The 12,509-nt window shown below is 39.0% G+C and overlaps 1 protein-coding gene across 6 annotated transcripts in view; it reads left to right on the top strand.

Moving 5' to 3' along the window:
- Positions 1–12,509, top strand: part of TNRC6B (trinucleotide repeat containing adaptor 6B) — a 151,371-nt gene continuing 138,862 nt past the window's right edge. For 5 of the 6 annotated variants that reach the window (XM_070756087.1, XM_070756085.1, XM_070756084.1 and 2 more), the window contains exons 1-3: positions 1–275; positions 7,715–7,787; positions 8,604–8,689. In XM_070756087.1, the coding sequence (XP_070612188.1) occupies positions 8,645–8,689 (45 nt within the window). In that variant the 5' untranslated portion in view covers positions 1–275; positions 7,715–7,787; positions 8,604–8,644. The remainder of the gene's footprint in view (positions 276–7,714; positions 7,788–8,603; positions 8,690–12,509) is intronic. The other variant, XM_070756081.1, reaches the window with a different exon arrangement.

Genomic DNA, 12,509 nt, shown 5'->3' with positions numbered 1-12,509 from the left:
GGACTCGAGCGTTATTGCAGGGCTACCAATAGGCGGATGGGAAGGGCGGGCCTCTATGTGTTTGGGTTCGTGCTTCTCCAGGGAGTGAGACGGCGGCGACGAGGAAAGTTTATTTTTTTGGAGGCGGTGTTTCCCTCCTCCCCCTGCCATTTGTTTGGATCTTGAAGATAAGCTGGGGAGGCGGGTAGAAAAGCGACTCCTGCAGGAAGCGGCGGGGAAGAGGCGGTGGGCTTCGCGGCTTGCACCGGAGAGGCGACGGTCGCGGCTTCTTATGGGTGAGTGGCGACGCAGGCCTCGGGGAGACGGCTCCGTACTTGGCTTTCAGCCGCCCGGGCGCCTTGAGGTAACGCCGTATGGAGCCTTTTCCGTGGCATCCTCGCCGTTCCGCCGGCAACCTCTCCTCAATCCTGAAGGGAAACCCAACGGTTGCCTCGCATTCATCTCCCCTCAGTCGCCGCCAGTCGTATATTTCTCCCCCCCCCCGACCCCCCCTATAACAGGAGCGGGGGTGGAGGTCTGTCTTATTTAACGTCCGCAAGCCGCAAAAGCTTCCCTCAATCGGAGCTATTTGGCTACTGCGGATGGGGGTGAGGGGGGGGGGGTTAGAGGCGTTTCCGCACCGGCGCCTGCGCACTGGCGGCTTATCCGAGGGGATTCGTAGTAGACCGAGTACTTAAAGGAACGGTTCCCCTCCCCCCTCCCCTCAGAGACACCGTTTTCGCGGGTCTCAAAACCCCCTGAGGTAAAAATTTCCTACGGAACCCACGAATGCGATTTTTTCCCCGTTTGGAGGAGAAGGAGGAGTGAAAGGAGCGAGAGGTTTGCAAAAAAAAAAAAATCGTCGGCAGCCTACCGGCTCCTTTTCGGTCTCTAATCCGCTTCTGGAGCCCAGCTTTGCACGTCGGGAACGGCTTCCTAAAGTCCACCGGACTACCCTGAAAAACGTTCGCGTGGAGGAGTCTTATTTATAGCAGCGTTGGTTTGTAGCGGTTCCCGGCCCTTTAAATACAGCGTGAAAAACGATCCTTGAGAGATATAAATAAGTGTCATCGCCTGGCTGGCTTTCTGTTTCCTTCTTCCACCAACGGGGTTCTTAGTGTCGCTAGTCTAGAGCAGCGGGGTCACCAACCTTGGCAACTTTAAGCCTGGCGTACTTCAAATCCCAGAATTCCCCAGCCAGCAACTTGCTTATGAATCCCATATAGAATTCATAATTTTGAAGGGACGTGTATAAGTGCACCAGAGTGCTTTCCGTCTCCTAATGTTTCTCTTTCACTGGTATCCTGTGTATAAATATTATTATATCTTTGTATACTACCAATCGGTACTTGACTAAACAAATAAATAAAATAAAATAAAATAGCAAAGCTGGCTGGGGAATTCTGGGAGTTGAAGTCCCACCAGGTTTAAAGTTGCCAAAGTTGGAGACCCCTAGTTTAGAGCATTAGCTTGTAAATATTTGTTTGGTTCTGCTAAGAACTATTGGAACTGAAAGCGACATGTTTCTCTCGGTTGCACTAACAAGACACGGAAAGAGCTCAACTGAAAGTCATAAAATCATTTAAATATAACACCGTAGAGTCAGGCTGGATCAACCAATGTAGATGGGATGGTAAAAAAAGAAGAAGAGGTGAAACAAACCTGTGATGAGTTCCTTCTGATTATGTTAAATGTTTGCTCAAGCAAGATTACTATGCCCTGCAAGAAAAGTGCAGCTTTAGGTGCACCTTTCCCTTTATGATCCATAGTATGGTGCTGCACCTTATCAATCTTATAATCAACTGGTATGAAGGTGTAATTAGGAAATTAGTGGCTGCATTGGCTAGCCTTTAAAAAAAAATAGAGGAAGATTTCTCTGTAGTTGAAGAGTCAGATTGCCTTTGGAAGAATCTTTAATATTGGCTCAGTTCCCTGCAAACCAGAATGCAAAACTATGCTAGCAAGGATTAAAATTTGATGTCAACTTTAAGGAACAATGACATCTCTTAATTATTGCTAAATATTGAGGGAAAGGTTGTAGAAATAATACACATTAATCAAATTGAATCCCGCTGTCCCAAATCTGTTCTGTGCTTGCATTCATTTTACATGTTAGAGAATTTGATAATTGACTTTTAGTCATGTAACAAATAATTTAAACCATTATGGCAGAGAATGCCTTTTAAACTATTTCTGAAATGCAAAAAAATGTTTCTTAAAAACTGGAAAGGTTTGGTTAAAATAAGCAACTTGCTTATGAATCCGTGTAGAAATTAAGAAAGACTGCTAAATCTCAAAATATAAATACTCTCCTTTGAAACTAGTTATTTCTCCTTATTCGGGATCATCTCTATTTCCTTTGTTTTTAATTGGTTCACATTGTCATTACACAGAATCCCCTTACCGAATTGGAATGTCCCACAGTTTTTCCTGTGTCAACTTGTTCTGTGCAGCACTGCCTATCCAAATCCCATTTTTCTTATTCTTTGTGTGTCTGGTTATGTCATGCTGCTTCCTCCTACTGCATACTTCCCAGCTGTCCCTAGTTGCCCTGATACCATCCCAATTTACCCTTTTTCCCAAGCAACAACAATAGAGTTTTATTTTTGTTGGAGGAAAGAGAGATTTTCACCAAAAATTGCTGATCTCCACAGATACCCACCTGTCATTTTACTTTTTCAGCATCTATATGGCTTTCCTGGATTTTGAGGCATTCTGAAGGATGGCAAGTTTTTGCAAAAATCTCTCTAGTTTGAACTATTCCTAAATTACCTGATAATTAAAAAATAAAATGCTCATAAATATCACAATGGATTTAACGTACAAAAGGCATATTAGTTATCCCAGTCCTAAACCTTGTCTTATGCGTAAATTATAAAATGTTTAGAGTAGCCTTTTCTAACTTAGAAGTGTGTGTGTGTGTGTGTGTGTGTGTAACATTTTTGCTGATAATGAAAAGGAAGGGGACTACTATAGATCTATTTCAAGCATATTTGCTCTCGTCAGTCAGCCATACCCTTATTGGGGTTTGAATATTTATATGTTTTATATATATAATTTTGAATGTAAAACAAAGAGGAAAATGTGCTATCTAATATTGAATATATAGTTAAATGATTTTTTTGACTCTTAAACTGATTATATAAAATCTATAGATAATAAATAGCTGCTGTTGATGAGACCATCAGGATTTTAATGCAGATAAACAATTTAGTTTAGATGATTGATTGATTCAAGGTTTTTTTACAGGATTATACCAAATTATGAAGTTAACAATAATAATAATTTATTAGATTTGTATGCTGCCCCTCTCCGAAGACTCATAGTTTCTTTTGAAAAATCTTAATTAAATTCCTATTATACTAATTAAGATACATATAGGATACATTCCTTGTTATCTAACATGATTTTGTCAACATCTAGGAGTACATGCATTTCCTATGCTGTGTTTACATATTCTCAGTTAGGAAAAATTAATTCTGCAAATGCTTTTGGATAGGTTTTAATTGATAGAAAGCATCTATCTAAGTTTTTACTGAGGGATTACCAGGATATAAGGAATTACTGTTATGTCTACATATGGTAGCCCCACAATTTTGCTTAATTCATGCTTGTGTTCCCTTGCCGTGCAAAGGGAGTGTGACAGCATTGGTGATAAAATAGTTGTCTTTTGATTGATTTGCCAAGGGTCTCTCATTTTCTATCCCCCTTCCCTCTCCCTCTACAAATGGAAATTGTATTAGATTCAAATTAAATGTAAGATTAAATGAATGTATTTAATGTGAACATTTACTTGTATTAATAATCCTCCCTTTCATTCTAAAAGCCACAATTTGGCAGCAACGTTTAAATCATTAATAGCTGTTTTTGGAGGGCTTTATCTGGCCCTTGGACTGACACCTGTGCAGTAGCAAGCTACTGCAATTATATAGTGTTTTACATAGATCAATATTGTAAAAAGTACAAAAGATTAAATATCACATTTGTTAAATCACTGTGCCCTCTTGTACAGCTGTGTTTTAAAAGTATTGTTAACTATATAACAGTCTATATACAACAGGCCTCGGCAAGGTAGGCAGCATGGAAATTAATAATAAAAAATAAACTATGAGTAACTCGTAATATTACCGACAACAAAAATGCAACACAAAAGAAGTTGGGGATCTGGTCAAATTCTCCTTCATGGTGGATATAGCAGCCATGCATGAGTTAACCCTGTCTGCTCAGTGATTGGACTGAGCCTACCAAAGCTTCTATTTATGTTGGTGACATCCTTCCTGGCTCCAGTTTCATTTTTTCAGTCACTCAGCTAGGACGCTCGCCACAGCTACTACTGATTAAACTATTTAATTCTGAATTTGAGTGAAGTTAGAAAGCAAGGAAGCTTCAAATTAGATTCATCTTCCCTATTGTGAGTTAGTTATAATTTGGTTGGGGAGGCAGCTGGAGCGCGAGCGCCTGCTTGCTCCTGGGGGGTGTGACCGAGAGTTTAGGATCCCTCGCATTGCCCTCTCTATCCTTAATCAGTCCCTGGGGGTTCTCAGGATCTTATTTTAGCCAGCCAACCAATACCTCCTGCAGTCAGCTAGGATTGTAGGAAGCCATGGACATTAAGGATAGCTCGGTAAACGCAGGAGAAAGTCGTGATAGCCATTTTGGAAAGGAGCGATCTACCCAAACTCAACATCATTTGACCTTTCTGAAGATAAGGAAATCCAACCGGAACAACCGGCTTGTGTACGCCTGTTCCCAATTTATCTATTCCGATACTACACAAAGCCAAGATAGCAGCGGGGTTGGCCTGACGCCATTGATTCCTGATTCTGAGGAATCCCGGGCCAAGATAGATCCTCTTTTCCTTGAACAACCAACACTGCAGGAGGTAATCCCTTCACCCAAGATATTTGTGAACCTTGTTGCCTGCCAGTGGTTGCCCACGGGATTGGGTCCTAATCCATCTGCAGCAGAGAAGTATCTATAACAATGGTTCCCAACCTTTTTTTGCCCATTCCCCACCTAAGCATCTCTAAAATCCTGATTCCCCCCCCCCCCCCATGACATATAATTCTTACTATTCAAAAAGTGAACTCATACTCATGTGGAGGAAGCCTTTAAGGCCATTAACTTGGTTTAAACAAGGTTCAAATTGCCCCCCTGTGGGGTGTGGGCCCCACATTGGGAACCACAGGTCTTTAAAGTTGCATCATATCTCTCTAAAATTCTACAAGTCCCGACAATCGATGCTACGATTGTAGCCCTACATGTGGCCTCCAGTGTTCCAGATGACCCAGACAGCTCCATACAAACCTCTCAGAGATTCCTCCTTGCAACATCTGACATGTAAGGTCGCTTTCTTAGTGGCAATTACTTCAGCTAGATGAGTAGCTGAACTAGAGGCCTTGTGAATTTGGGAAGATCTATACATATTTCCTAAGAAAAGGTGGTCTTGCACTTGGATCCCACCTTCTTGCCCAAAGTTAACATGACATTTCATCAATCTCAAGACATTGTTCTTCCTACCTTTTACACACACACGGTACATTCTAGAGCGAAGATCTGGCATACCTTAGATGTGAGAAGGTCACTACGCATACATGTAAGGTGAACGCAGGAGTTTAGAAAGTCAGAGGCTCTCTTCGGTTTTTTCCAACCTGCTTCCATGGGGTGCAAAGTTTCTCCTTCTACTATAGGCAGAAGGATTCATTCCACCATAGCAAAAGCATATGAATTACAAGCGAAAACACCTCCTCCCAGATTAACAGCCCATTCAACCAGAAGTGCAACTACTGTGGCGTGGGCGACCAAAACATCACTGGAGAAACTATATAGGGCAGCTAACTGGGCTACCCCTGTTCATTTGTGAGACATTACAAGATTGATTCTCTGCTGAGGCTTCATTTGGTCGGAGGGTTCTTCAGCAGGTAGTAAGAGCCGGGTCATCGTCAAATAGTAGAGCCCTCCTGTAGTGAACATTCAGCTTAGGTATGTTCCATGCATATGCTATGAGGGAGAAGGGGCGTTGGTACCTGATACGCCTCTTCTACGAAGGTAGAAGTCAGCCCCTCTCTGTTCTAAGTGTTGAGTTTGGCTTTAGTTTAGGTAATATAGTGTAAGGATTGTGGCACATCAGAGTCTGCCACTTCATTCCGAAACTGGGGCCAGGAAGGACATCACATAACATAAATAGAAGCTTGGGCAAGCTCAGTCCCATCATCGAGCAGACAGGATTAATCCATGCATGGCTGCTATATCCACCATCTTTGAAGAGGCGTATTAGGTAGGACCAATGCCCCTTCACCCTAGCCCAAGATCTGGGATCTGGAGCCTTAGGCAATGGCAATCACATGGATTTCAGTGGAGAATCTTGTTTCAAAGCATAAGCAGCACTATGACAGATAAAGCATACTTCCTAGAGGGCAATGCTTGATCAAAGGTTTTCTGAGCATGCTTTCTTCCACTACATTTTTTAAGCATATGACATGTGTTAGCCAATGCTGGCTGCTTCTGTGAAAGGAATTTTTGGGTGGTGTTATTTCTTCCCATGGGACACCTGAGTGCCGGTAGGCAATTAGGGGAGGCCCCCTTTCTTGTCCCTATGTGGTTCGCTCATGAGAATGGAGCCACCGATTTCAGCGGTGCGCAGGCCCAGGATTTACCATGTGAGCCGCCATGGCCCCTCTTCCACTACATGTTAACCAGAGACAAACCATGGAAATAGACAATCCCTGACATCACCTGGCTATATGATATGTAGGACTTTATAGACCAGCACTTGCACCAGGAAGCATACTGGTAGCCTGTGCACCTTGCAAAGTGCAGGTGTCTCACAAACACACCCAGATATACATACCCATCAGTGCCTGAGCCATTTTATTCTAGACCAGCTGAAGTGCTGAATGGTTTTCAGAACTGCCTTGAATAGTTCTGATACCTGGAACCGGAACTTCAGTTTGATCCTTCTTATTAATGGCATTTTACCAACTGTCATTCACAGTTAATTTCAAGGCTTGCTGCTTGGCACCTTTAGATAGTTTTGCTTATTCTTTCTTTTCTACCATGGGATATAACTTAATTCTCCAATACGTGCAGCCTTTTGCTTTTAATAGCCATTCTATATTTTTGCAGATTATTTATTATTGTACTAGATAGCCCTCAATCTATGTCCAGATGTTTCATGATTGTTCAAAGTTACCACTGACTTGAAAAATATTAGATATGACCTGGCTTGAATTCACAATTGGTTACAGTGTACAGCAGTCATGTAGTTGCTTTTTGCATCGTTTTCTAGAAAAAAATGCCCATTGGATAAGCTGGATTCAAGCATAGAGTCATATGATTCACTCAATTACCATCCTGACTCATTTAATAACAGTTGTAAAAACAGTTGTAAACCTAAGTCCAATCATATGGTGACTTGACATGACCCTAATGCCTTATGACCAAATGTCTAGCCTTAATTATGGTTATAAGTCAAGGATTATCTGTACAGCAATTTATAAAATAATAATGTAGCGTTTAAATGTCTATGCTTATTTTTCCAAATTAATAATTGTGTTACTGTTACGTTTGCTATAAAATATATAGTATTTGTCAAAATAAAAGTAATATTTAATATGTTACTTTGTTATTTCAAAGGCTTTTTTTAGAGTTGAAGTGACATTATTAATGATGAAATGTATTATAATAATTGTGCCCAAAGAAAAATGCTGGTTTCTTTTTGTTCTTATTCCTACAGTAATTTGACTATTGCACTGAATGTAGCCAGGACAGGTCCTAGTGGGCTTCAATAGCCCTAAGAAGCTGTCAAGGTAAATTGGTGAAAATAGAAATATATAACTGCATAAAATTGTACATATGGAAAATATGTAGACAACATTGATTTTTGTGGTCATTTCAGATTTGAGCTTTTCTTTTTCCTCAATATATTGATTATAATTTCAAAGAAATCCACAGAAAAGTTGTTTGTCAGTATAAAAATACTAATTCTCTAAATTGTTTTAAAAGTGGGTTTTAAAAGTCCAAATACTCGCTAAATACATAAAAAAATATCTTTCCTCTACTTCATGGAAATTCATTTTTCATGGGTAGTCTTGGTATGCATCCCCCACGAAAAACGAGGGATCACTGTAATTGTGAATAAGCTAGATGTTTGTAGAAGGCCTTGAATGAAGGGACAGGATGTTTCTTGAATTTTATAATTAAAATTCTGTATCTTTCAAGTTTCTTGGGGCTGATAACTTCATTTTTATCTCTAGAAATAGAGAGGTCCATAATCTGTATGATAAACATTAGTTTCCTACAAATTAGTTAAATTAATGACTACAAAATAGATTCATGATTATTATGACTAATTTGTTAAGGAATTAATTTAATTAGAATATATATAGTCTCCACCCCATTTCCAAATTTCATTGTAACATTTCTGTATATGTGCATATTCACTTTCCCCCCCTGAATGGCCTTTTATTTTTCTGTGAGGTACTGATTTACATTGATTGTCCAGCATATGAAAAGCCCCATGTTGTATGAATTTTTAACGTATTTCTGTATTATAATATGCAGTATAACTAATAAAATCTTATTTATTTTTAATGTATTTTCCTTCCATTCTTTTTCTTTGGCAGAATTTCATATTTCAGCAGAATTTTGCACATATTCTGTTCCCATGCAAACTGATGAGGGAGAAATTTTGGAAGAAGGCAGTTCCAAGGTCAGTGAAATAGTATAATGAGCTTGTGGTAACTTCATTATTTACTGTCTTATATGAATTTGATTTCCAGATTGCAACTTGCTTCCAAATAATATTCCGTGCACTGATGCAGATAAAATTTATATAATTGAATCTAACCTAGAGTAGACCAGTTACAGAAAAAGTTAGTATCCTATAACATTCTGATTAGATAATTAAGTTATATATGGGCTGGATTGCTTGCTTGTACATAACTGGCAAATGAACCATCTTTTCTTTCTTGTAGTCAATTTTCTCATCTTTAAGTGCCAGCAGTACATGAGTTTAACAGTCATTCGGCTGACAGGTTTTCAGTCCTTCTCAGTACTGTACTACAAAAGAAATGTTTAGAAATGTTACTAAAAAAAATCTTACACTGGCATACTAAAGACTGGTTTCAGGGGATTACGTCCATTCCTTATTTTTGCCTGTAGATTGCACAGATCATTGGAAAGGAGGACAAATGGGAGAAAAAGAGGATGCATAACTGTTTAATATTGATTGATAAGGGAAAGAAAGAAGTAGATAATTTACAAGGACACAATATACAATTGTTTGACTATTGTAATTTGTTTTTTAAAAAATTAACATTAAAAAAACAATATGTTAAAAGTTGGACAATATTTGAGTTTAAGGCTATGTATGGTCGTGTTGTCAGTGATTGCTCATCATACTAGACCACCATGGGGCTTCATCCAGATATTCTTCCAAAATTAATTTTGCCATTTACAGATGAATTTCAAAATAAAATGGGATCGATCAAACTCTAGAAAAGATGCAGTTCAAAATGCTCTTGTAGGAATAACTTGAAAATAATGAAATTGTATAAGATAAATTAACATCTGTCATTTGGAGTGGGAATCTAATGTACAGATAAAGAATAGGGCAGTGATGGCGAGCCTTTTTTTCCTCAGGTGCATGCCCACACCCACAATTCAATGCCTGGGGAGGGCGAAAACAGCTCCCCTCCCCCCCAGGCCCTCTTTCCCAACTTCTGGTGAGCCTAGTAGGTTCATGTTTCACCCTCCCCAGTCTCCAAAGGTTTCCTGGAGTCAGCAGAGGGTAAAAACGCCCTCCCCCATCCCTCGTACACACTCTGGAAGTCAAACACACCCTCCCAGAGCCTCTGTGAGCCAAAATTCAGCTGGCTTGCACACACATGCACATTGGAGCTGAGCTAGGACAATGGCTTGCGTGCCAGCAGATATGGCCTCACATGCCACCTGAGACACCCGTGCCATAGGTTCGCCATCACTGGAATAGGGCATATCTAGCTCAAAGTGTTGTGAGGAAAAGATCTTAGAATTATGATTGGTCACAAGCTGCATTGTGATGTTGGTGTTAAAAAGGCAAATTTAGTCTTAGGACACATTAACAAATATATTTTCTAAATATGAAAAGCAGTTCTTCCACTCCTTTCATTGATCATATCTGATTTGAATATTCAGTTAGCATAATATTGAAAAAAAGGGGTAAACTGAAATAGAAGCAAAGAAAGGTCAATAGGGATGATCAGGGAACTTTTTAAAGCTTTAATTATATTAATTGGATTTTTTAGTTATGTATACTGTATATTGTTTTTCGACATGTTGTGAGCCACCCCGAGTCATCGGAGATGGGCGGCATACAAATCCAATAAATAAATAAATAAACTAGAAACTAAGTCTTTGGAAGAAAGACAAAAGAAATTCGGAATGTTCAATTTTAAGAATAATGCAAGACATGTACTTACCAAGAGCCAAAATTGTGTTACACAAAACATACCTCCATTTACTAGCTTTCCAGTAAACTTGAAATAGCTAGGAAATACAGGTAGTCCTTGACTTACAACTACAATTGAGCTCAAAATTTCTGTTGCTAAGCAAGACATTTGTTAAGTGAGTTTTGCCCCATTTTATGACCTAACTTGCCACAGTTGTTAAGTGAATCACTGTAGTTGTGTAGTTTGTATCATAGTTGTTAAGTAAATGTGGCTTCTCCATTCACTTTGCTTGTCAGAAGTTACAAAAGGTGATCACATGCAACCATCATAAATATGAATCTATTGCCAAGAATCTGAATTTTGATCATGCAGCCATGGATTTTGCAATAGTTGTTAAGATTGAAAAACAGTCATAAACCATTTTTTTTAGTGACGTAGTCTCGGTCACTAAACAAACAGTTAATAACTTCTGCAGATTTGTTAGACTGACACAAAAAGTTTAAGCTGCTGTGATAAACAACTTAGAATTATTATCAAATTGTTTCATGTTATTTCTAGAGTAGCTTTGATATCACAGTTTATTGCCAATAATTTTTGAGAAGCTGCAGTCTCTAAGACATGCCCTGTTTCCTTGAATTTGTGTTCTGATTAAACTTTAGATTTCTTGAGAATTTTATTCTGTCCTATTTGCGGGACCGTCTCTGGCCGCATACCTCCCAGAGGCCAATAAGAGCATACAGAATTGGCTTCCTCCAGGTCTTGTGAACTAAGCAATACAGGTTGGCGGGGCTGCAGGGGAGGGCCTTCTCTGTTGCCGCCCCAGCTCTGGAATCAATTCCTCCCCCCCTTCTACCCCCCGATGTCCATACTGTTCCCACCCTACTAGCCTTCCATAAGGCCATGAAGACCTAGCTTTGCCAACAGGCTTGGGGGCCATGAATTAACAACTATCATGGCCAAATCGTATGAATAGCATGCATGCATGTTATGGGTTTTAACTAGGGTTTTAGAGTTTTAGATTGTACATTCACCTTCTTTTTATTGTTTTTGTATTTTATATTGTTGTAAGCTTCCCTGAGTTCTTCGGGATTGGGTGGCATAGAAGTTGAACTAATTAAATAAATAATAATAGTATCTAAAATGCAGGCATTATGTGATAGTGGTTGTATTAAACCAAAAAGGATAGACACTGCCAATGTGCAGGAGTGCAAACATAACTCTTAGCTTGAAACATCTAAAAATATTCCTTTTCCCCCTTGGGATAATGAATTAACTACTTTACGGTGTTGCAGAAAAGTACTGTGTTGAGATTCCTAATTTCATTTTAGAGATTAAATAAAAAGGATTGCACTGTTCTTTGTGGCATTAAGATTGCCTTGTCTTAAAGTATAAAATGTTATATTTGTGTACTCAGTTGTTTGTGGTCAATTGCTAATTTAATATATTTTATATTTCAGAACATTAATCCAATTGGGTTAATACTGTCTACTTGCCTTAGCACAACATTGAAGTTAGATATTTTCCCATACATATAGTCCTCAATTTTTGACCATGTTTGAGACAAAACTTTATGTTGCTAAATAAGACAGTCGTGAAGTGAATTTATTTCATTTTTTTTTTGTACCAATATAACTTCAAAGAGTCACTAAACAAATGGTTGTAAGTCGAAGACTATCTAGAATGATTTTCTAACAAAAAACATTGATCTTTCATGAAGATATTCCTTCCTATAGTCCACCAACTGGAGTAAATTGTCTGAGGGACAGCATAGTGTTGGAAGTCAGATACTAAAGTTCAAGTTTATACCTAAGCTACAATAGATAGACTTTGAGTTAAAACGGTTTATTTCTCAATGGTTCAAAATTATGAAGACCTCAGAAAAGTGACTTATGATCTATGCTTGAAGTTACAACCACAGCAACACAGATACACGCTATCACAGTTGCAATGTCTTGTGGTCCTATGATCACAATTTGTCGCCTTCCCAGCTGAAAAGCAAAATATATCGGAGAAGCTGTATTTACTTAACAACCTTGTAATTCCTTTAAGAAGCACAATAAAATGGTTGTAACATAAGGCACAGTCATGTGATGACTCGAT

This window comes from Erythrolamprus reginae, chromosome 6 (genome assembly GCF_031021105.1).
Source record: "Erythrolamprus reginae isolate rEryReg1 chromosome 6, rEryReg1.hap1, whole genome shotgun sequence".
Taxonomy (NCBI): domain Eukaryota; kingdom Metazoa; phylum Chordata; class Lepidosauria; order Squamata; family Dipsadidae; genus Erythrolamprus; species Erythrolamprus reginae.
Note: the sequence above shows the minus strand (reverse complement) of the source record. Positions and strands in the feature narration are given on the sequence as shown.